General features: G+C 41.8%; 1 protein-coding gene across 5 annotated transcripts in view; it reads left to right on the plus strand.

The window, feature by feature from the left end:
* GALNT13 (polypeptide N-acetylgalactosaminyltransferase 13) overlaps positions 1-26,825 on the plus strand; it is a 208,128-nt gene that overhangs the window by 135,528 nt on the left and 45,775 nt on the right. For all 5 annotated transcript variants that reach the window (XM_075829297.1, XM_075829298.1, XM_075829299.1 and 2 more), the window contains exons 8-9: positions 18,008-18,147; positions 22,605-22,703. In XM_075829297.1, coding sequence (XP_075685412.1) covers positions 18,008-18,147; positions 22,605-22,703 — 239 coding nt within the window. The remainder of the gene's footprint in view (positions 1-18,007; positions 18,148-22,604; positions 22,704-26,825) is intronic.

Raw genomic sequence — 26,825 nt, forward strand, 5'->3', positions numbered from 1 at the left:
TCAGTCTCTCACACTCTGTGAAGCAGCTTCATGCTGATAGGACGGCGTCAGAGGCTGTGAGGAGGCTCCACCTCAGGAGAATCGCAGCTGCTACCTCCCACTAGTCTAGTATAGCCTTATGTACATATTTAGAAAATGGCTCATAACTTTTAAAATAATAAACATTTTGTGACACAATTATCACTAGCATTATCCATGTGACAGCGCCGATTAGATTAGATAGGAGATTGGGCTTGCATTAGTGCCCTCTAGTGGTCACTGGAGGCCGCCCCAATAATATGGTTATACAGAGGATGTAGAACTTTGTACCAGAAAAATGTAACTCTAAACAATTTAACACAAAAATATATCATGAAACTAATCAGCAAAGAATTTTGGAACTAAAAATGAAATAATGTTCAGATTTGTATCTCCCATTATTTTTTTTTACACAATTTTGTGTTCACTTCTTTGTAATTATATAGTGACATTTAAAAGGCCAACACAATGGGGGAGATTTATTAAGACTGGCGTCACATAGTCTTAATAAACAATTAGTTGCAGTAAGATGTGACATATTTATTAATAAGCGAACGCCAATTGTGGTGCAATGATCGCGGCCGTACGCTATTCATTCCCCCTTGCCATCAGACATAAAATAAAAAACAAGTATACTCACCTCACCGCTCCCCTCCGGGTCCTCTCAGCATGCCGCGGCTCATACAAGGTAGTGATGCGAGTAGCGCCAGGGCCTTATATGTGACATAGCGCTCAACATCCTGAGGGCTGCCTGACGTACAACGTTATGACGCTGCTCGGTATCAGTACGTTAAACGAGCTGCAACATTATGAGGGAACCCGGAGGGGAGAAATAAAGGGGAGCGGTGAGTAAACTTTTTTTTTTTTCTTTTAAATTGTGCGATGTGGTTGAGGTGTAGTCTGATAGGGGGATAATCCAAGCTGGGGGGAAAAGGCTCGGGGTCCGCCATGGGCCTCAACCTTGCTATGCCCTACAAAGTAAAATCTAGCGTCAATTTCCGCCATTTATTTTTCCGTACATTTTAATAAATTTGTCGGGGCTGCTGTGGCCCTGCCCCCTTTTGCTTTCAATGTGTAGAAGAAACTTTTTTGCCTAATATTCACTTCTCGTTACATTTATATTCAACGGCAAAGCAGGAATCTTGTAATTCCCTATTAACTTGTGCAGCTTTCGCATAATTTTCAGTTTAATTGCATTTTAATTACTGCAGGTTAAGCAGAGTTTACGCTTTCTCAAGTAGGTTACAGGGAGAGACTGTATTATTAGTGTTAAGGAAAGGGGAAATATTTAAATACAATTACACGTACTGTACAATTCAGTATGTAGTCATGCAGAAAGTGATTTCCCCAGGTGTTAATACATACACAGTTCTTCATGTGGAAATTTTCGTAAACTTTTCCTATAGACTATTATTTTATCTACCTACACCGGGTAGACTTAAGGCCCTTTTACACTGGCCAATTCGGGCAAACCCAATAATTGTCCTGTGTAAACAGGGCAACGATCAGCCGATGAACGAGCAAACGCTCAATCATCTGCTGGTCGTATCGTTTTAAATGCCTTAAATATTATCATTGTCGGCAGCTTTTCTTCCTGTGTAAACAGGGAGACGCGCTGCCGATATGATAGAAATGTATTGGGACGAGCGATCGGAGTAACGAGCGCTCGTCCCCATACTAGGTCCTTGTGAAAGGAGCAAACGAGCGCCGATTAACGAGCTGTCTCGTTAAAAGTACCTTTACTCTCTTTTTGCTCCCCCAAGTGATTTCTGAAGCAGGTGCTGGGTGCCAGGGGGATACTAGAAAGCCGCTCTGCCTTGGCTAGGGTATTTAGATGGAGGACTAGTGCATCAAACGGAATAAAGAAAAGCCCAGAAACGACTCTGGGCAGCAATTCATTGATACTGTGTAACCCAGCCAACCAATTTAATGAGTGTCAAAAGGTTAACCCCATATAGATGGTGGAAATATAGATATTCATACGTAAAGTCTATGTCCACCTTTGCAACCATTTATTTGTGTTGCTCCAACGCATCTGAGATAAGAAAAAAAATGAAGTAACTTAGTCTTAAATAATTTCTACCGATTTGTGTCTACAGCTCCTTTAAAGACCTATATGTCTCCATGGTTACAGACTACAAACAAACCCTCTGATCCTGCAGTCATACTTTTTTCCATCTGTCCCTAACTTTTTGTTAACCTACTGAGTGTACTTTAGCAAAAAGTAGAGGAAAGGTAGATGGGAGCCTCACATGACTGCAGGATCAGACTACAGGATTTGTTTGTTGTCTGTAACCATGGAGACATACAGGTCTGCATAGGAGCTGTAGAGACAATATGGTAGGATATTTTTTAAATAAGACTATTTGCAAAGCGTTTCTTCTGGTGTTTCAGGTGCTCTGCTTCTATGGTGTGTGCGCCAATGTCAAACACAATGTACGACCACTGCACTTCTAAGGTCTAATAATAGTGCACCACTGGCCTTGATGTCCTGGGCACCTGAAGCTTGCACCCCCCATGCTACACTTGGTGACCAAACCTATGGGCAGGCAGCGGTTCTGGTTCTTATTTGGGCACAGTGTGGCTACTTGTACACTTTATAAGTTCTTTATGTTGGCACTATATGGTATACTATAAGGAAAGGGGCGTCATTATCAGAAAGTACTGCACAGGACACCAGCCAATGTAAGGCCAGCCCTATATGTCTATACAACCTTCTTGTATTAAGCGGCAGTGAGTGATTACATTTTGCCCATCTCATGGTTACTTAATAAAAGCAACAACTGGCAAATAAGTTAGAGAATTATTAAAAACGCATTAAAAACGGATTTATTTTTCTGTCCTTATTGATCGGTTTACTTCTTCTGTAGCTAAGTGCCTATTGATTAACACCAGAAGGAGCACAGACCGAATGCTCATCTGTGATCAATAGAAATTAAATCTCTTCTGTCCTGTGTAATTGTGTGTGCCCAAACTTAAAATTACCATTGTAGCATTCAAATAAGCGTAAGAAAAATGAGACATTAATGACAGCATAAGTGTAACTAAGTGACGTATTCTTATGTACACAGCAATTTGCTGCACTTGTGATCAAGCAGAATAGAATTGCTGCAGATTTTGCGTTCTTTATATAAGCCAAAACAAGAATTGTATCCAGGACAGAAGACACTTTAAAGAGGCTCTGTCACCAAATTATAAGTGCATAATGTGATCGGAGCTGTAATGTAGATTACAGCAGTGTTTTTTATTTAGAAAAACGATCTATTTTCACCCAGTTATGACCTATTTTAGCTTTATGCTAATGACTTTCTTAATAGACAACTGGGCGTCTTTTTACTTTTGACCAAGTGGGCGTTGTGGAGAGAAGTGTATGACGCTGACCAATCAGTGACCAATCCGTGTCATACACTTCTCCCCATTCATGCACTCACACACAGCGTGATCTCACGAGATCACGTTGTTCTGTCACTTACTCACACATTAACATTACTGAAGTGCCTTGAGAGTAAATAGATATAACTTCCAACCAGGACGGGGTGTCTATTCACATTCCCGACACTTCGGTAACGTTTGTGTGGGAGTTACAGCAGAGCAAATGAGATCGTGCTGTGCTGTTGTTTAGGATCTGCCAGGCACAGCTTCTGTATCTACGCCCATAGGTAATCAGTCTGCACCTGCTTCTATGTCTGTGAGACTGACTCCATCTTCCACCACTCAGGATGGCAGGCTTAGGAGTGGGAGAGCCTATCATAGCCTGGCCAGACGGAGCTAGCTCCCGCCCTCTGTCTATTTATACCTGCCTTTCCTGTTCCTCCTTGCTTGTGATTCTTCTCGTTTGGTTTCCTGGCCCTGCTGCAGCTTCTTGAACTATTTGACCCTGCTTCATATTGACCCTGGCTTACTGACTACTCTCCTGCTCTGAAATTGGTACCTCGTACACACCTGGTTTGACTCGGCTTGTTCACTACTCTCCTGCTCTGCGTTTGGTACCTCGTACACTCCTGGTTTGACTCGGCTCGTTCCCCACACTTGTTGCTCTCGGTGTTGCCGTGGGCAACTGCCCCTTTTCCCTTGCTTCTGTGTACCCTTGTCTGTTTGTCGTGCACTTATTGAGCGTAGGGACTGTCGCCCAGTTGTACCCCGTCGCCTAGGGCGGGTCGTTGCAAGTAGGCAGGGACTGAGTGGCGGGTAGATTAGGGCTTACTTGTCTGTTTCCTTACCCCCGGTCATTACAGCTGTGTGTGTAAGTCACATACAAACGTTACCGAAGTGTCGGGATTGTGAATAGACATCCCGTCCTGGTTGGAAGTGATGTCTATTCACTCTCAAGGCACTTCAGTAATGTGTGAGTAAGTGACAGAACATCGTTATCTCGCGAGATCTGTGTGTGAGTGCATGAATGGGGAGAAGTGTATGACGCGGATTGGTCACTGATTGGTCAGCGTCATATACTTCTCTCCACAACGCCCACTTGGTCAAAAGTAAAAACTTGCCCAGTTCTTTAGGATAAAGCTAAAATAGGTCATAACTTGGTGAAAATAGATCGTTTTTCGAAATAAAAAAACATTGCTGTAATCTACATTACGGCGCCGATCACGTTATGTACAAGATAGGGCACTTATAATGTGGTGACAGAGCCTCTTTAAAGCCGTCCGTTATATTTTTCTGTTTAAGTTTCATTCCTGGCTTAAAAAAATACATGCAAAATCTGCATCAAATCTGCACTGTGCGAATAAGGTAAATATATGGACGTTTAAGAAAAAGCCAAATTTTTACAATACAAAAATTTGTTATGTTTTGGCGCCCTCTAGTGTTTCATATTGATGTAATTTCAATATTGATGCCTCATATGCCACTCTTATTTTCATGGATGAGTTGAGTTCCCTTTATGATTGCTCTCCCCATATAAGCACACATAAAAATAAAACAAATTACAGTAATTGACTTATTTATTCATTTATTTGTTCTACACAACGAGGTCTTTTTAAAGCAATTGAATCAAAATTTCTGCAAAAATACTAAATTTGACTGCACCATGGGAATATCCTCTAAGACTGACACCAACATGCTCATGCTAGAAGTTTGCATCTGTTTCATTGAGATCCGTCTTTACCACAATAAAGGAAAAAATATGTTTTGGGGTTTTTCACAGGTTTGAAAAACAGAATATATCTGCATTTTGTTAATCTACTCCATTTAGTCTTAGACTTCGTTCACATCTGCATCAGGGCTTTGTTTATGGGTTCCGTCTGAGCTTTCCATCAGGGGAACCCATGAACGGAATTCAAACTGAAATAAACTGAAACCATAGGTTTCTGTTTGCATCATTGATTTCAATGGTGACGATCCGGTGAAAATGGTTTCCATTTATCACCGTTGTGTAAGGGTTCCGTTGTTTTGATGGAATAAATATCGTAGTCGACTGTGCTATTCATTCCGTCAAAACAACAGAGCCCTTACACAACGGTGACAAACGGAAACCATTTGTACCGGATCCGTCACTATTGAAATCAATGGTTTCAGTTTGGATTCCGTTCATGGGTTCCCTTGATGGAAAGCTCTAACGGAACCCATGAACGGAGTCCCAATGCAGATGTAAACAAAGTCTAAGGGTATGTTCACACAGCCTATTTTCGGCCGTTTTTCCAGCCGAAAACGGCCGAAAAATCGGAAGCGGATCGCCTCCAAACATCTGCCCATTGATTTCAATGGGAAAACGGCGTTCTGTTCCGACGGAGTGTTTTTTGCGGCGTTTTTTACGCGTAAAAAAACGGCCGCGAAAAAGAAGTGCAGGTCACTTCTTGGGACGTTTTTGGAGCCTTTTTTCAATGACTCTAGCGAAAAAAACCTCCAAAAACAGCCATAAAAAACGCAGCGAAAATCGCGAGTGGCTTGAAAAACGTCTGAAAATCAGGAGCTGTTTTCCCTTGAAAACAGCTCCATATTTTGAGACGTTTTTGCTCACTGCGTGTGAACAGATTTAATTTAAAATATGGAAATGTAAACCTAGATTTACATTTCTTATATACAATACAACTTTAAACTAAATGTCCACTTTTCAACACCCTTTCTTTATTAGGTCCAGCTTTCTGCACTGATATATTTCATAATACATCTTTATAGGGGTCAGAGATTAGTTTTTCTGATACAGAGCTCCAAATCCCCTGCATATCGTTAAATGATAAAATTCTGGCTACCTGCAGTCACCACTAGAGGGAGCTTACTGTATACTGTTTTATAATTAAGTTCAATGGGAGTTGTACACGTATGTATGTAATAAGTTCCCCTAGTGGTGGCTGCATGCACCTACAGTATACCTTCTTCTCAAGAATGGTTCTATGAGGTTTTCATGGGCTGCATCATCTTTTTTCATTGCTCCTAGAGATCATTTGTCAATGTTCAGATATCTGTATTGCAGGATTCATGCTGACTATTAAACTAATTCTTTATGAAAGATATTCTGGAAATAAGCAGATGCCAGAGACTTTTTCATGGCAATTAATCATATGACGGCTTGTTTTCTCCAGTCACACGGAGCTGACTATTCGACTGTCACAAACAAGTTGCAGTTTCCAATTTATTTTAACTTTCTAAATATCCTTCTGTCAAATACAGAACAAATCGTATTTTCTTTTAATTAAGTTTTTTTTTTTTTCACTTTAATTTATGTTCAGATTCTTATTTATTTTTTTGCCAGCCCATAACAAATCATAATGATCTGCTGAATTCTTTTCTTGGGTGATATCTCTTTATTACAGAAAGGGAAGGGAGGGGGGTGGATATTAAACTCTTGAAAGATATCTACAAGCCAGGATAAGATCTGCATGTAACAGAGTTTCAGCTCTGGTTGATATTTAAGGGGGTTGTATTTTTTTATAAAGAAGGAAAAGCAAGTAAATATTCAGATTTTGGGATAGAGTGTGAGTTATAGGGGTTGACTCGTCAAGACAATCCCCTTTTAATTTAAATCCAGCCTGGCAATCAGCTGATCGACTTTGGATTGTCTGGCCATTCCCTTCTACTGCAGTGGCCACTACAGGTGCAATATAGTATTACAAGCCATCTATTTAAAAGAATGGCTGTCTATGTAGTACATGAGTTGGATCCAGCAGGGTGAGAATTGCTCTCTGAGTGACTTGCTGCTTTGACTAATAAATGATGGTCTCGAGTGAGGGAACACTCTCTAAATGACGTCCATATGCTCTAATAGGGCATATAGAAAGGGATTGTTGTCATATGACAACCCCTACCAGCACTCTAGCACAGAATACATACATAGGTCTGTGCAGTTATCTTGTTCAGGCAGCTTCTTTGCCTAGATGGGCATGTAGGAATAGGATGTGACCCAACAACATTTCTTCCTTTCCCTCAGTTCTGGAAACTTAGTGTTATCATAGGGGCACTGGTGTCATAGCAGCCATTTTTTTTGGAATCTAGCGTAATTATTTCTAACATAGTTATTAAAATTGAAGCACAGTGGCCCTAAGATGACAATGAGCTTTTAGAGCACAGTGACCAGAAGTGTTGTCATGAGGACAGAGGCACAGAAGACCTTCTAAGCGGAAATCTCTTACCTCAACTTCTTCTTAAATAGCCTAAAGAACTTTAATACAGATTTTAGATTTTCTTGTATTAATAATATTAACCTTTAAAGCACCAATAAAGTACATTCAAGTAAATATTAATATAATTTAATAAATATAAACATGTGAGCTAAAATGAAAGAGATTTTGTTGACAACATTTGATTTTAAACCTGATTTATTATTAAAAGTTTGGCACGACTACAAACAGCTGAAGAAGATATGAAGACGCGTTGTAAGTATTTGCACGGCTGAGATTAGCTCGATCTCGTGAATTTCTTTTGAGTGCGTTTGGCACGATATTAGAAAACATTCTTGAAATGTTCTCATTCGTAAAGGAAGGAGCGTTTGTTACTAAACAACCTTATTTATCCTTTTAAAGATAATGTTCACTGAAACCGTAACCAAACTCATAGAATAATTCTAGATTATAGAAAGGAGCCCATGCCACTTGTAATACCTAATATAGCCAGCAGGTGGTAATGCAGAACTTATAATTGATTAAATTACAGGGGTATTCCTGTTTTATATACTGTATGTGTATTTTAAATTCTGCTCACATATTTTTTATATTATCCTCTGTCTCTGCACAGAAAAATGGTATAGCCCAAGGATTAGTCCTGTATGATGCATCCATCCTCTAACTGAATAGGACTAAACATGGCGTCCATCATGTGACCCGCGCCATTTACTTAAAACTATGGAGGTGAATAGTAGTTTATTGAGGAGTACAACTTAAAAAGTATTTCTACCTACATCACCGCATCTCAGCGAGTCTATCAGTCTCTATGTAGCAGCATCTCTTTGGACAGGTTCAGACTTTACAGATTGTTAGTGCGGATTTAACCCTTTGCTATGCAATATACATTCTATTTCCTCACAGTTTACAAAATCTCTGCTTAGAGTTATTGAATAGAAACCATCGTTTACTTCCATCAGATGATGATGTGATGATCACGCAGGTACACCATTCATTTTATGGCGTTCACCGTGCGGTAGAATTAACATGATAACTTTCTTCTATGGTTTCATATGATTTTATGTCGTCTTTTTTTAAATGTTTTACTAATGTATTGCGGTATATTGTGTTTTTTCCAGCTCCTATTAAGCCCTGCCTCTGGGAGTACAAAGATGGCAGACCTTGGGGTGGGCAATTGGCAGTTGGAGGGGGCTGTGCCCCTCTTTCTAACGACCTAGATTCTGCGTTCGCTATTGACTGAGGGATATAAGGTGTTAAATGGGCGGGATTGGAGTTCTGTGATTCTGCCTGTTACAGTGGGGGGTCGGATGTAACATACAGCCAACAACCGCTTAGTATGGAGCGCAATCAACACGTGAGGTCGCTCCAAACTTCCCCTTGGCGGCTGTCACGTTCATGTACGTCACAGTCCGTGACATATCGCCAAGGGTTGTGACATTGACTTACACGGTAGCTACCTATAGGTGGCGCTAGAGAGACAGCTTGCCTACTTTTTCCTAGGGAGCATCGCCCTAAAGATTCCCTTATACTTGGATCTCACCATGGAGAATCCGTACCAACCAAAAGACATTATGCAATGCTTATTTTATTTATTTTTTACTGAAACTGGAATAGCCCTTTAAATTCTACTAACTGTACATATATAATTATGTGTACACAGCAGCATTGCATATAATAATTGCATATAATATAGCCCATTGTGTTCCTATCTTATCTACAATGGATTCATATTATGTCCTACGGTTAATCCAATATCTTTTTATTAAGCTGCTTGTGGAAACAATTGTCCTCCCTGTTTCTTTCTCCTTTTGCTAAGAGCTTTAGATGTGCCCTGAATGTCGCTTTTATAGCTTAGTCTGGCAGGACCGATTCTTATATTCTTGTCTGGTTTCTTAGTAATGGAAAATCTATAGCAGAAAAGAGAAATCCCTAAATCTAACAGAGGAAAGGGATTGATTGACAGCCGGGGAAGTACATTGGATCTCAGTTTTGTTCTATGAACTTTTCATGCTGCCTGGAAGACTAGAGAAACAGCGCCACCTGCTGGACAATGCTGCAAATGCTGCAAGCTGCGGAACTTTTTTAGTATAGATGGGTTATATAAATTGTACATATAAAATGTTTAACCCCTAACCGCCTTAGCCATTTTTCTTTTTTCTGGTGTCCACACTGCGGTAAAAGCAACATGTTCACTTATTCTGTGGGTCAATACGATTTCGGCGATACCACATTTCTAAAGTTTTTTTTAATGTTTTAGTACTTTTACAAAGAAAAAACTATTTGTTAAAAAAAGACCCATGGCATTTTTTATTTTTCCGTTAATTGAGCGGTGTGGGCTTTCTTGTTTGCGGGTGAGCCTTCATTTTTATTGGTACCGTTCTGGGGTACATGTGACTTTTTCTTTTTTTTTTTGGGGAGAGGTGTGGTGACCAAAAATAAATTCTGCCGTTCTAATTTTTTTTATGGTGTTCCCCGTGTGGGTTATATACATTTATATTGAAATAGTTCATACTTTTATGGACACGGCGATAAAGAGTTTTCTATATGTTTTTATATGTTTATTTTTTTGTATATAAAAACTTTTATTTAACTCTTTTTGATCACTGGTGCTATACACTGCAATACTTAGGTATTTTAGTTCATAGTATTTTTTTTTTTTTACCGGCTCCTATTAAAGGGTTATTCCCAAGTTGAGTCATATATTTCTTTTTTAAATGCATCCGAAACCTAAATAAAATTCTAAATCTAGTGTTGTAATATTTTTTTAAATATTCCTTCCCTAACTACCTTTTTCTCCAACTAGCTAATTCAGCTAGTGCTGGTTATCTTTTCTAAAAGGGGCGTGTGCGGCTCGAAGTCAATCAAGCCGCTCTGCTCTATTAGTGCGCGCTCCCGACGTTTATAGATAATCTAGTTCTAGCAGCATCGGGAGAACGATCGTCTCAACCAGGCATGGCAAGCGTGGTTGAGACAACCCCCCCCTATTCCCTTTTATAGTGCCACTTTATATTTCACGGCACCCCACCCCCCACCCTTCGCGGTAACCCCCTCCCCCCTCGCAGAGAGCCACTTCCCCCCTTCGTGGCAACAACGCCCTCCCTCGCGATAAGCTACATCTCCCTCCTCGCGACAACCTCTCCCCCCCTGTGTGAACACCTACCTAGCAGGCAGGACCTGGATCCGACCGCTGATGAATCCACCCGAGAAGTGGCCGGGCCGGCATCTAATGTGCGTATAAGCGCGTTCACGAGAACACTGACATCCTCTCCTAGGGACGGAGAGGATATCATTGCGCAGACGCGGCCACCGCTAGAGGAAAGCAGTGGTTGCCGGATCCCTAGACAACGAGGAATAAGCAAAGATGCAATGAACAAGACTTTGAGACGAAATCCCAGGAAAGGTACATCATTTAGAAAAATAAAGGTAATTACAAAAATGTATATCTTTACATGGTTGAGCAAAATAAATATATTTATAAAGATGGGACTAACTCTATAAGCCCTGCCACATACACCGCCAGATTACCATCAGCACTCTACGATCGCGTCGCGGGGTTCGATGGGCTGATGAAGGGGGCCCCCAACTTTTTAATGGCTTAGATGCTGTGGTCGCTGTTGCCCACGGAGTTATCGCTGATACCGGCCGTTTCAGTTAAAGGGTAAATAAACTTTCGGAAAAAACTTCTGACATGGCACAGTGACATGTCAGAAGTTTTGATCAGTCGGCGGTCCGAGCACTGAGACCCCCACCGATCACTAAAACAAAGCTGCAGAAGCGCCTGGGTGAGTGCTGAGCCACTTCGTTTATGATCAACTTTTTTCGTAAAGCCGAGCAGTTGGTGTACGGACTCAATAGAAAGTCTATGGGCCTGTACACCAACTGCTCAGCTTTAGCCAATCAGAAACTAAGCGGCACAGCGCTCACCCGAGCGCTTCTGCTGCTTTGTTTTAGTGATCAGTGGGGTCTCAGTGCTTGGACCTCCATCAATCAAAACATCTGATATGTCACTATGACATGTCAGAAGTTTTCTGAAAGTTTAGTTACCCTTGAAGTATGGTCTGTAACATACAGCTGACACTCGCTGAGTATGGAGCATGCTCAGCCTGTAAGCCCGCACCACTCAGCCTTCCCGGATATGATGTAAGTGTAGATCAAATGTTGGGAAAGGGTTAAACCTTTATGTAAATTTGCCAGCCCAGATCTATGTAAATTGTTGGGTAATGGGAATTACTTTCCTTTACTTTTTTAATTACTGATCTTAAATTACACCTTGATCTGCCCAGGAACCTGTTTTGCTGTTTAGGATCCTCAGCGTCTCATGAGAACCGCTGCTTGGAACCTCAACATGCCGTCGTGGTGAAGTAATCTCTATGAAGACCCTCATGGATCTCTGGAATGATGGGGACCAGATAAAAATAACTTTGGGGGTTGGGATCTTTCCCTCTTGAAAAAAAAAATCTGCAGTTCTATTTTTTTCCTTGAGCGTTACTTTCCATTTTTTAAGATGATCTGTGACTGATATTAGTAGCAATGTTACATATATGGCTATCGTCTGTGGAGACCTCAGAAATTGAAAATTGCTTAAAAATGTAATCTGTCATTTCTGACTATAGATCCAGATTTTAGCACTTGCCAATGACTACATTATGTCCTGGTAAGCAAAGCTACTGATGAAATCTAAGATTAATTCTAAATATATTTATCTGCTTATAATTCAAGAACACAAATTTTCCATGCTCATGTCTGTAAATAATATTTGTATAAACATCAGATTCTGATGTCGGAACCTGACAAGTATACAGAGATGAGCGGCGCTATATAGGCACTGCTTATCTCTTCCCAAAGAAACAGTCTGTCCCAGATTACTTTTATAAGAAGTTCCTTCTCGTGTGCCAACCACTTGTTGGGGAAGATATACTAATCTGTCCAACATTTAGACCAGAGTTTCCCAACCTTTTCGGACTCGAGGCACCCCTGAAAAAAGAAAATGTCCTCAGGGCACCCCTACCAAAAATAGTTTAGAGAAAGACAGAAAACGGCTAAAAACAAGCACTACATTCTTAGGGTATGCGCACACAGGGTTTTTTGTAAGGCAGAAAAAATCTGCCTCAAAATTCCTTCAGGAATTTTGAGGCAGATTTTGAATTGACAGAGTTATTTGAAGTTTTTTTATTTTTTGCTTTTTTTTTACCTGCATTTTTTATAAGTCGTTGAAGCTAATGCAAAAAAAGCACTCCAGACTCCAGGTTTTTTCTTGCTCCTATTAATTTCAATTGGAGGTCGGTGGTAGAAACCAGTTGAAGACCCTTTACTCACAGTAAAATGACCATCAGCCCCTTGTAGGTTGTGACACACAGCCCCCTCCTAGGTAGTGCCACACATCCCCCTTCTTGGTAGTGCCACATTGCCCCCTTCTAGGTAGTGCCACACAGCACCCTTCTAGGTAGTGCCACACATCCCCCTTCTTGGTAGTGCCACATTGCCCCCTTCTAGGTAGTGCCACACAGCACCCTTCTAGGTAGTGCCACACAGTCCCCTTCTAGGTAGTGCCACACAGTCCCCTTCTACGTAGTGCCACACAGCTCTCTTCTAGGTAGTGCCACACAGCCCCCTTCTAGGTAGTGCCACACAGCCCCCTTCTAGGTATTGCCACACAACCCCCTCCTAGGTAGCGCCACACAGCCCCCTTCTAGGTAGTGCCACACAGCCCCCTTCTAGGTAGCACAGCTCTCTTCTAGGTAGTGCCACACAGCACCCTTCTAGGTGGTGCCACACAGCCCCCTTGTAGGTAGTGCCACACAGCCCCATTGTAGGTAGTGCCACACAGCCCCCTTGTAGGTAGTGCCACACATTCCCCTTGTATGCAGTGCCACACAGCCCAATGTATGTAGTGCCACACATTCCCCTTGCAAATAGCACCCCTCACCAGTTTTTTGCACCAAAGATGCCGCAGAACATCATAATATCCACTTTAGATGTTGTAGAACATCATAATACACACCTCAGATGCTGCAGAACATCGTAATACACACCTCAGATGCTGCAGAACATCGTAATACACACCTCAGATGCTGCAGAACATCGTAATACACACCTCAGAAGCTGCAGAACATCGTAATACACACCTCAGAAGCTGCAGAACATCGTAATACACACCTCAGAAGCTGCAGAACATCGTAATACACACCTCAGATGCTGCAGAACATCGTAATACACACCTCAGATGCTGCAGAACATCGTAATACACACCTCAGATGCTGCAGAACATCGTAATACACACCTCAGATCCTGCAGACCTTCCTCATGAAAAGGATGATCGAGTTTTATATGAATCAATCAACAGTGGACAGAAATTTCCTCTTCTTTAAATTGAGGTTCTTCAGCAGCTGAGGTGTGCATTATAAAGTAATAACATACCCCCTACTATACCTGCTTATAGTATAGTCACCTCGGCGTTCCATGACCTGCAACTCGTGCTTTTATATTGCCAAGAAACTCCTCCGTGACTGCTACTCTAATGTCTGCCTTCTTTTCACGGTAGTAGACTATGCTATTCCATGCAGAGTCATACAGTAGAAAAAAAAAACAACAAATACCACGTGGGGTCCTATGGGCAACGTTTGCCACTGTATGCTTATACAGTATATGTCGCTGCCTTCGTCAGAGGTATACCTCCTATGAAAGGCAATTACGAAGTGTGAATAGAGCTTATGGGGGATTTTATCCCATATATATTCTAGGGTTGTAGAGTGTTTAATACACTGGAGTTAAACCTTCAGGCCCAGACGCGTTTCACAACCAGTTGATACTTGTCTATGGTTCCTCCTTTTTTATATTTTTGTCCATTTACTTACAAATGGTCCCGCTAAGGCATAAAGTAAATGAAGAGTAAGTTGCATATTTTCAGAGGAAGTATCTGACATTGATTAGCGCTCCGCCATCATGTCTGGTACTGATTTGACATCCTGCTGACTTTCAATTATGTCTATAGTACGCTGCCAGCGCTGAATAGTTGCTAAAGATTTCTACGTTGGGGCATTACTGAAAGTAATTTTCGTTCAACTTTACTTGTCAATGGTTTAATAAAAATCGACATATTGGTGAGAAAATAAAAATTTAATTACTGACGGAAATGGTTGAATGGTGTGCAGAATTAATTTTCTCCAGTTTACATCTGCAATGTTAAAAAAATAAGTCAACCTCAGTGGTTTACTTGGCTCTAAGTTAACCATTTGGGTGGTTCAGTTTTCAAGGATCTTTGTATCATGTTGTTAGGTACATAGGTCTAAGGTCCATTTTTCTGATACAAAGCTCCAAATCCCCTGCATAGACAAAGTTAAATGATAAACTTTTATCTGCCTGCAGCCACCACTAGAGGGAGCTCCCAGCATACTGGAGTCAATGTTAAAACAATAAGCTCCTAAGCTCCCTCTAGATCCAGGGCTCTGTGTGCAGCAGCTTTCCCCTTCTAATGATTATTTTTTTTGGACTTCAGACCCCACCAGGCAGTGATGCGTTAGATAATAATGATGTGGAAAATCCGTCTGGAGTTGACAGATATCGACAGATAAGATCTGAACATTAATGTGGAACTTGATTATGATTCTCATCAATGTCCTCAATAATGACATCACTTACCCGGAGAAGCTGAGGATTGGAAGTGTTGTCATAGGGACCACCAGAAGGGGGCAGCCACTACACATCCTATGTTAATTCTTCAACATAGGATAACTAATGACTCATGTAAGCAATTTAAGAAATGTTTTCACTTAGAGAAAACACTTCTAAACAGCTTTTATGTTGACCTTTCGGAAAAGTAATAAAGATCCGACACCATTAGGGTCCAGATATACAGTTTTCCGTCTCATTATTGATATATTTTTGGTAAGTTTTCATAACCTAGCAGTGAGAGAGCAGAAAACATAAGCTTGTTAATAGAAATTGACTCGTTTTCATCCTACTTCTGTCTTCTAAGAGATAAATAGAAGGATCTAAAAGAATGCAACATCAAAAAAGATTAACAAGAACAAAGACATATGGATTAGAATGCCAAACACAAATCCATGAACAATGCAATTAGAGAGAGCGCCCGTCATGCCTGCAGTTTACCATTCTCTTGTATCAGTGTATTTCATTAAAATTGCATTTTCCATTGCTAAAACATCAAACCGTTCCATGTATAATGAAATGTTTGTTTAGGTTGTTTCATAGTTGTAGACAGTACATTGGGAATTTCAATAGGGATGATAATGCAATGAATGAGATAAATGTGGAGTAAACTTGTATTTGAATACAAACTACAATATGTCATATAATTAACCATATCCTATAAAATAGTGCTATGTAGCTTTCTACACAACTAGACTGCTGCTATAGAGGGGCTCCAGATTGTACAGTCAGACTGCTGTTAAAGGGGGCTCTTTAGACTACACAGACAGACTTCTGTAATAGGGGGAGGTCCAGACTACGCAACCAGACTGCTGTTATATTGGGGTCTAGCTACACAACCAGACTGCTGGTATAGGGGGCTTTTTAGACTACATAGGCAGACTGATGTTATATGGGAGGTCCAGACTACATAACCAGACTGGTGTTATAGGGTGAGGTGCAGACTACACAACCAGACTGCTGTTATAGGGGGAGGTCCAGACTACACAACCAGACTGCTGTTATAGGGGGAGGTCCAGACTACACAGCCAGACTGCTGTTATAGGGTGAGGTCCAGACTACACAACCAGACTGCTGTTATAGGGGGAGGTCCAGACTACACAACCAGACTGCTGTTATAGGGGGAGGTCCAGACTACACAACCAGACTGGTGTTATAGGGGGAGGTCCAGACTACACAACCAGACTGCTGTTATAGGGGGAGGTCCAGACTACACAACCAGACTGCTGGTATAGGGGAAGGACCAAACTACACACCTAGACTGCTATTATTGGGGGAGGTCCGGACTGCACAGCCAGACTGTGGTTATAGGGTTTGCTCCATACTACATATCGAGACTGCTGTTATAAGGGGCGCTCCATACTATACATCCAGACTGCTGTTATAGAAGGAGGTCCGAACTACACAGCCAGACTGCTGTTATATGGGACGGTCCAGACTACACAGCCAGACTTACGCATATAGACAGGCTCCAGATTGTACAGTCAGACTGCTGTTATTGTGGGGAGGTCCAGACTACACAGCCAGACTGCTGCTATAAGAGGTTTCAAAACTACACAGCCAGAAAGCTGAGTGACAGATCTGCTCAGTTAAGGTCCTCTTACACGGCCCGATAGGGGCCGTGATAAAAAGCGCCAATCAACGTGGGGAGCTTAATGATCGGTGCTTGATTGCTCCTTTCAATGATCAATCATCAGTAATGTATGGGGATGAGGGATCAGTACTACGATCTTTCGTCCTCATACATTTCTATTATGTCGACATCTTGCTGCATAAGGGCGGATTTACACGAACGCGCTATACGTCCGTGCAACCCGCTATACGTCCGTGCAACCCGCATGGTTTTCACACGGGTTGCACGGACCTATGCAAGTCTATGGGGCAGTGCAGACTGTCTGTGAGGTTTGCGCAGCGTGAGTCCGCTGCGTAAAACTCGCGACATGTTCTATATTTCGGCGTTTTTCGTGCATCACGCACCCATTGAAGTCAATGGGTGCGTGAAAATCACGCGCACCACACGGAAGCACTTTCGTGGGATGCGCGTGATTCGCGCAACAGCAGTAAAAGAATGAATGTAAACAGAAAAACACCACGTGCTTTTCTGTTTACAAACATCCAAACGGAGTGTCATAATGATGGCGGCTGTGCGAAAAGCACGCAGCCGCGCATCCATATGAACATGACACACGGAGCTGTCAAGTGTCTTTTGCGCACGCACAACGCCGCAGTTTTTGCGTGCGCAAAACGCACACGCTCGTGTGAACCCGGCCTAAATGATACAATCAGCCAATGAACGAGCATTTGTTTGTTTATCGGCTGATCGTTGCACTGCTTACACAGGGTAATGATCAGGAACGAGCATTCATACGGTTCTGCTGTTGTTCAACCCTCATTCTAAGCAGCTGTTTTGTCAATTATAGAAAATACTATGCTGAATCTGATTGGTCAGAGCCCTAAATGTAGTTCCAGCTTCTAGACTTATTCAGATATGAGCCAACCCTGCAGACTCCTTCGCTTGAGAGGCAAAGCAACTAAAATGTAACATAAAAAGACAATAAAAAAAATAAAAGATACCATAACATTCATATAAACAAAGCCTAGCAGCCCATATGTGAACTGAAATAGTATCAAATTGTTTGTCACCCAGCTTTCTCTGAATTGTTTACTTGTTTTGCTACTAAATCACGATAAAATGTTTATCTGACACAATTAGATTGGGAAAACACTGAAGTAAAGAGTATTTTCTCCCAATGTTCCAGGGGTTGTCAAGGTTGATTATGGCGATGTAACAGAGAGGAAATCCCTTCGACAAAGACTCAAATGTAAACCATTTTCTTGGTACCTAGAAACGATCTATCCAGACTCCCAGATTCCAAGGCGTTACTTTTCTCTTGGTGAGGTATGCTTGATTTTTACTATTTCATCTAGTTAAGCTGTTTTTCCTGATTCTCTATGGATTGCATTGCACTTGTCAGATTTACAGAATTAGGATTAAATCATATTTGGAAAATGAACTTGGAAATTAATGCTGTAATTCCTTGGACACCTGTGGCCATAAATTGCCAATTTACACAAAAAGTAAATAAAAGTTGTAATTCCTATAATTTTTAACCTGTTCACAGCATTTCCAGCATAATCAGCCGATTGCTGGGATCACGCTTTATAATCTGTATTTACGTTTTCTATATTTCAAGTGACCAGCATTACAGATCACGCATGAGCAGCCTTGACTACATAGACTATTGAAAATGAAGCAATTTTAGAGCAATGGGAATGATATGGCTCAAAGGGTTTATTTGGGTTTCAAAAATTGGTGGCCTATACACAAGATAGGCCTTCAATATTAAATCAGTGGGGGTCTGACTCTCGGCACCCCCGCTGATCAGCTGTTTTAAAGTCTCTTCATTGTTTACATTGTTCTCCTCCTCGTTGGTACTTGCATGGGTTGTTACATTTGTAGCGGCTGTGCAAGATATTAAACTAATGTCACATTCAAGTGGCGAGTGCCGTGGCCCATTCAAACAGCTGATCGGCTGGGGTGCTGAGAGTCGGACCCCTACCGATCTAGTATTGATGGCCTATCCGGAAGATAGTCTATCAATTTTATAAACGCGGATAACCCCTTTAGGCAAATTTGTACTACGGAGCGGAAGGCACTCCATGGTGCCTCTGTATGATACCATATTACGGAGGTATTCTCTATTAGGGTAGAATATCTCTGCAATATGGAACATGGTATGGAATCAGAGGCATACGGAGGTGACGTATGGGCCTGAGGACTTCTTTCCAATTTGGGGCATGAGTCCTTCTGTGTATTATTAAACCTCCGCTTCCCACATCATTGAAGAGTTGGTTGCTTGACAACCGACAAAATGATGGCTATATTGGTTGTCAGAGAAGAGAGATTTTTTTCAAGCTGCTGAACAGAATTATTAACCACTTCATAGAAGAGGGCGCCTCTATGTAGCTACAGAACGTGCAGAAGTAGCAGTCGCTACCGGGCCTGGTGCCTAAATGGGCCCAGGGTCCCTCTGCCTCATAAGAAGACAGATTTTGTTTTTAGAGCCCAGGAGCTACAAGTTACACATCTGGATGACTCATAAATCTGATATCCATGTGTTATTACTCATTTTTGAAGCACATGCCCTTTAGATAGTCAAATAATTTGGGGCTGTGAGTAACTACATTGATTGCATAAGTTCTATATACAGATGATACAACAGAGAACGCTGTTGATTTTTTAGCCCCTTATGTTTAGTCAACGTTTCAAAATAAAATTGTATTTGTGATTTACCCCATAGCCGCCAGTCGTTCTGTGCGGTTATTTAAAGCTTTCTGAATTGCGCATAATGAATGGAGCTTGCAAACTCATTTGTGCTAGTTCAAACATCACGGCAGCTCCAACAAACAAGGCCCCTGGTGTTTAATTATGTTGTGTTTTGTTTCTAATTTAGTATAGTGTATGTGTGTAGAGGATGTGATTTAGCATTTCCTCAGAAAGCGGCGTGTGTATTTTATACATGGTATTGACAGTATTCTGCCAGGAATATCGCTCAGAAATATTCATAGAAGGAAAACAAATCTCCATGGCATCAAAAGAGCTTTACATGGTGAAAAATGCCTTAAAGGAACCAGAGCGTCAAAAATGTGTTTGGTTGAGTGAGACTAGTGGAGCTTCTTAAAAATAATTTGTTAGAAAGATAGATAGATAGATAGATAGATAGATAGATAGATAGATAGATAGATATGAGATAGATAGATAGATAGATAGATAGATAGATAGATATGAGATAGATAGATAGATAGATAGGATAGTTAGATAGATAGATATAAGACAAAAAATAGGCAGCACTCCGTTCAGATAGAGGTGAAAAAAGAGGGTACTTTTATTGTCCCATAAACAGTGGCAACGTTTCAGCTCCTTCCACTGGAGCCTTTCTCAAGAAGGCTTGAGAAAGGCTCCAGTGGAAGGAGCTGAAACGTTGCCACTGTTTATGGGACAATAAAAGTACCCTCTTTTTTCACCTCTATCTGAACGGAGTGCTGCCTATTTTTTGTCTTATATACCATTGGGATTGTGGTCTTATCCCGTTGGCTTGCACCCATAGCATACCGGTGCGGCTGGATCCATTTGTTTTTCTAGATAGATAGATAGATAGATAGATAGATATGAGATAGATAGATAGATAGATAGATAGATAGATAGATAGATAGATAGATAGATAGATACATAGGAGATTGTTCACTAACTATATAATATATGTTATTTCAGTAGGACTTGATTTGATTACTGTGAGAACGATTGGCTTATGCCTCCTAGTGGTTGTTTTTCCTTCTTCTGGATCAACATGGCAGGATAATTGGATGACTTAGATTATTTTATCTATAGACAAGGAGAAAGAAACAAAAAACACCCGGCGCACATCGTGCATCATCTCTTGTTTAAAGTGACAAAGTGTCGGGGGTAGGCGGTTGTGCTTACCTTGTGGTGTTGTGCTAGGAGCACAACACCCAGAAGTGCCTGTATGGTCTCAATGGACTGCAGCTGGTAAATCCGTGCAGGCAGTGGCATAACTACCGCCGTAGCAGCAGTAGCGGCTGCTACGGGGCCCGCGGCATGAGGGAGCCCGTGTCGCCTGCCGACACGGGCCCCCACCATGGCCGCAGGCTCCGCTAGCAGCCGCTATGGCAGCTACAGCGGGACGCTACTGATCAGTACGGCAGAGCAGGGAGGAATCTCCCCGCTCTGCCATTAAACAAAAGACATGTATCCCCTATGCACAGGACAGGGGATACATGTGTGATCGCCGGCAGCGATAGGGAGAACGGGGGACTGAAAGTCCCCTGAAGTTCTCCATCACAAACCTCGGACTTCCGGGGTCTGTGTCGGCAGCTCCGGAGAAATGAATGGAGCGCCGGTCCCGCTTGTGCGCATGCGTGACCAGCGCTCCCTTCATTTTTAGTGAGCTGCCGACACAGACGCCGGAAGTCAGAGGTTAGTCATGGAGAACTTGGGGGACTTTCAGTCCCCCGTTCTCCCTATCGCTGCAAGCGATCACACATGTATCCACTATCCTGTGGATAGGGGATACATGTATTTTATTAGGACACACTGTAGGTCGCATTTTTTTGGGAGGGGGGACGCTGTATGGCGTTCCCTACAGGGGGGGACGCTGTATGGCGTTCCCTACGGGGACGACGACGCTGTATGGCGTTCCCTACAGGGGGGACAACGCTGTATGGCTTTCCCTACAGGGGGGACGACGCTGTATGGCGTTCCCTACAGGGGGGACGACGCTGTGTGGCGTTCCCTACAGGGGGGGACGCTGTATGGCGTTCTCTACAGGGGGGACGCTGTATGGCATTCCCTACAGGGGGGGCTGTATGGCGTTCCCTACAGACCCCCCCTGTAGATAACGCCAGACAGCCCCCTCTGTAGGGAACGCCATACAGCCCCCTCGTAGATAACGCCATACAGTACCCCCTCTAGATAACGCCATACTGTCCCCTATGTAGATAACGCCATACAGTCCCCCTGTAGATAACGCCATACAGCGCCCCTGTAGATAGCGCCATACAGCCCCCCTGTAGATAGCGCCATACAGCCCCCCTGTAGATAGTGCCATACAGCCCCCCCCCCCTGTAGGGAACCCCATACAGTCCCCCCCTGTAGGGAACGCCATACAGTCCCCCCGTAGATAACGCCATACAGCCCCCCCGTAGATAATGCCATACAGCCCCCTCTGTAGATAACGCCATACAGCCCCCTCTGTAGATATCTACAAAGGGGGCTGTATGGCGTTATCTACAGGGGGGCTGTATGGCGTTATCAAAAGGGGGGGTTTGTAAAAAAGGCACTATCTACAAGGGGGGGTTGTGTGACACCCAGGGGAGGGGGGGCCCCAGTCAAAAGTTTGCTATGGGGCCCAGTCTTTCCTAGTTACGCCCCTGCGTGCAGGGGTTGTCAGGGCTCCCTCAGTAGATCGAGATAAATGGAGAAAAAAGTGGATAAAATTCTCCAGCGCTGTCCAAATGTTGCGGAATTGAAGGACTCAATCCAAGGCAAGAAGTTTAAATAAGATATTCATCGTGTCTGTATGTTTCTTTGCCTGATGAAGAGATCGGTCCGATCTCGTAACGCATAGCATTCTTATCCGTTAAACATATATCTTATTTAAACTTCTTGCCTTGCATTGAATCCTTCAATTACACAACAATTGGACAGCGCTGGAGAATTTTATCCACTTTTTTCTCCATTTATCTTTATTTAGATTATTTTATGACCTTTACTGTGCTGTAACAAATTTGACATTCAAAAACTGTTCGAACATTACGTAACTTTGCTCTCTTTAATAGATCAGAAATGTGGAAACGAACCAATGTCTGGATAATATGGGTCGCAAAGAAAATGAAAAAGTTGGCATCTTCAATTGTCATGGAATGGGAGGAAATCAGGTCAGTTATACTGAACTGGACTATTGGAAGCCTTGAAAATATTGTCCCATACAGCTTGCATAAAGTGGAGGTTCACATAGAAGCTGCCTTGAAGTATTTTGCGACACTTGATCACAATAATGTTCTTTTATAATCCAAATAGGTTCAAAATTCTTTGCTGATTAATTTTGTAATATATCTTTATGGCAGTCAGAGCCTTTCTTTACTGATACAAAGCTCCAAATTCCCTTGTATAAATATAGGGGGAGTTGTATTAGACTGCGCCAATCTTAATAAAAATCAAGCTGGAGTAAAGTGCAACAGATTTATTAAGAGGCACACATTTATTAATAGGACAGTATGCAATAACCTCCCTCTAGTGGTGGCTGTAGGCATCTAGAATGTTATGTTTTAAATCTATGTCTGTGCAGAGGATCTGGAGCTCTGAATCAGAAAACCAGAGCTCCAACCACTATAGAGAAGTATTAAGAAATTAATTAGCACATCATTTTGTTACCAAAAATGATGTGGTGTTAAAAGGTGTAAGACGTCTGTGTCTGCTGATGAGAATTACCACAGATAGAGTAATAAAAAAATCTGCATAAAAAGAAAAGTCATATGCCATTTCAGGTCTGTAGAAAGTTTCAGATGACACATTAATTAGTACTGTAATAGCTCGTCATCCAGTTATGGTCCAATATCTGTTACTCAATATAAAAGAATAAGAAATGACTAAGCGGAAACTACTTTAAAGGGGTTGTCCACTTTCTGAAAACTGGGATCCGGACCCCGCACCGATCCGCAACTCCCTCCACCGATATTTGGAACCAGATGCAGTAGTTGGAGCCGGACGCAGCTGGCTCCGACCACTGCATAGCGCCCGTTCGGCAGAACTGCAGCTCTGCTCCTATTCACGTGAATAGGAGCGGAGCTGCAGTACTGCAGCTCAGCCGCTATTCTTTAACCGGAGCCATCTGCTTCCGTCAACATCGATAGGTCATCACTTGTTAGAAAGTGGAAAACCCCTTTAAAATGCAAAGCATTGTGGTGCCTGGAATCTGTATCCACAAGTGCATCAACCCTAACCCCAAATAATTTGCCCTATCATAATTCCTAATGTATATATGATTGTATATAGAGATAAACTGTCATGCACTTACTAACTATTACTACAATGCAAGGGCCAAATAATTTCTACACACCATGACCACATATATGTATCACAAAAACCAATATAACCAATAATATCACCATGTAGTGCCCATACAGGGGGTCACATACCAGGACTACACTGGTGCTCTGAAGAGTTCACTGCCCAAATGTGTTTAGTTTTTTACTTTTCCAGCACCCTCCCCTTCCGGTGTACACTATTTCCTTCCTGCTGCCCCCTTTATCAGTGTCCTACTGCTGCAAAAATAGTGCCTCCAAACATAATAATGGCAAACAGACAGTGCCACACGCTGATATAGTGGCCCACAGTTATAATGCCTGTTGGTGAAGTACACAGTCATAGTGCCCCCTTTGCGCTTCTACACAGTCATAGTGCCCCCTTTGTGCCCCATACAAACTGTAGTAGTGCTCCTTCACAGTAATAATACCCTCTTAGTATCCCTCACATAGTAATAATACCCCTTTAGTGCCCCCTCACAGTAATATCCCTTTTGTTCCCCCCATACAGTAAGCATGCCCCTTTAGTGCCCTCACAATGAAATGATGCCCCCTTAGTGCCTCCCACATTGTAATGATGCCCACTTAGTTCCCCTTCACATTAATCATGCTCCCTAAGTGGTACCCCAAGTAAAAATAGTGCCCTTAAAATAATAAAACCAATATGCCTCCTTACCCTGTTCCCACAACTAACGGAGCAGTTCACTCTTCAGGCCTTTTTCGGCCTGTACAGTCAACAGTTTGGCACAGGCGTGATGATGTCACTGCATTGCACTAGTCTGCGTCTATGCTGGGGAGGGAATGGTTTAGCAGGGAGCTGACGGCTCCCTGCTCCACCGTTGTATTCAATTGCATCTTCGCCCTGAGAACACAGATAGAATTGAAAGTGGTGTCAAGTGGTCTGGGCTCCCATGTGACCATGGGCCCCAAAGTAGCCGCTATGGCTTCTACGACGGTTGTTACCCTACTGAATAAGAATAAAGATTATTAATAATTCTGCATAAAATGAACAAATTCAGCCACAGACATACATGACTAATTAAGTAATCTTATTTTTCTGAATAATTTATGCGGGGTGATAAATGAAACAGATTTGGGATAATGGATTCAGAGCTACACTTTTGCCAATATTTTAAATGTATTCCCATTTTAATTATTCTGCATGGTTTCTGAGAAATAGCTGTCCCTGATTCACACATCTCTTGCAGCCTTTGTGATTTACAGTAGTCGCTGGGGAGATCGGCTGATCCGTCTTCCTTTGGCAACAGCGGACTCTACTGCTGTCATTCTTCTTCCGCGTTCATTCCATAGAGAGTTCAGTTCTACAGGAGATGCTATGAAAAGATTTTTCCCTTTCTAACAGTTTCTTGGAAACTGGAACTTTTATCTATAGAACTTTTGTCAAGAAAAATAAATAAATTACAATTCTAAAGTGACAGCTACTAATTATTGCCATGAGGGCACCCATTGTTGTCACCAACCTTTCTCCAGACCTCGAATGTCATGTAAATGTGCAATTTTATGTAGAAATGCATCCTTTCTTCACAGTGGTGAACTAAAAGTGATCTGGGCCCCCCATTACAGGAACACTCCAGTGAATTCTATTATCATGGCCCCCGTTTGGAAAGTATACCATGTAAAGGGTAGGGCAGGTCATCTTCTTTCCACGTGGCTTTGGTTCTGAAATATCTCCTACAATCGCGGCCGTCGTTATGTCATATGACTGCAATGTGACTGCCTGATTCCTACAGCGTCTTCAGTGTTGACTAAAAGTCACTTTCACTTGTATTCCTATGAGATGCTCAATGTGAGACTCATAGTAAAGGGGACTTCCGGTCCACACAGCAGACTCTATATGAATGGGACAGTCACAATGCGGTCACGAGATATAACGGTGTCCGAGATCGGAGAAGATATTTTGGCAACAAATCATCCAGAAAGAGAATGACCTGCCCTGCTTTTTGCTTGGTTTATTTTCCAGGCGGGGGCCACGATAAAATAATTCAACGGAGTGTTATCTTAACCAATTAATAACCTGCTTATTTTAGGCCTTAATGACCAAGCTATTTTTTACATTTTTCCATCGTCACATTCCAAGAGCTATAACTTCTTTATTTTTGCGTCTTGTTTTTTTGTCGGAACAAGTTGTATTTTTTATTAGCAACATTTTGGGGTACATATAATTTATTGATTACGTTTTATTAACTTTTTTGGGGGGGGAAATAGGGAAAAACAGCAATTATGCCACTCTTTTTTGCGGCCCAAATTTACGCTGCTTACCGTGTGGTATAAATAACACAATAAGTTTATTCAGCGGGTTGTTACGATTGCAACGATACCAAATATATATAGATTTTGTATGTTTTACTACTTTTACACAGTAAAAACCCACTTTTTTGTCAAAATTATTTGTTTTTGTGTCTCCATATTTGAAAAGCAATAACTTTTTTATTTTTCTACTGATACAGTTGTATGAGGGCTTTTTTTTTTTTTTGCAGGACTACTTATAGTTTTGATTGGTACCATTTTAGAGTACATGCGACTTATTGATCACTTTTTATCACATTTTTTTAAGGCAGGATTCACAGAAACCAACAACTCTTGCATTGTTTTTTATTTTATTTTTTACAGAATTCACTGAGCAGGTTAAATAATGTAATAACTTTATAGTTGGGGTTGTTACGGATGCTGCAATACAAAATATGTGTACGTTTTTTGCTTTTTAAAAAAATAAATAATAATAATAATATTATTATAATCACTTATTTATTTATTTGTTAACTTTATTAAACTTTTTTTTTACTAGTCCCACTAGGGGACTTCACTATGGGATCACCTGATCGCTTTTATAATACACTGCAATACTTCTGTATTGCAGTGTATTAGTGCCTGTCAGTGTAAAACCTTATTCCCCTGGCATGGCCTAACAGGCATTCACTAGAGGCAGGCCTGGGGGCCTTTATTAGGCCCCCGACT

The sequence above is a fragment of the Rhinoderma darwinii genome, chromosome 6 (assembly GCF_050947455.1).
Source record: "Rhinoderma darwinii isolate aRhiDar2 chromosome 6, aRhiDar2.hap1, whole genome shotgun sequence".
NCBI lineage: Eukaryota > Metazoa > Chordata > Amphibia > Anura > Rhinodermatidae > Rhinoderma > Rhinoderma darwinii.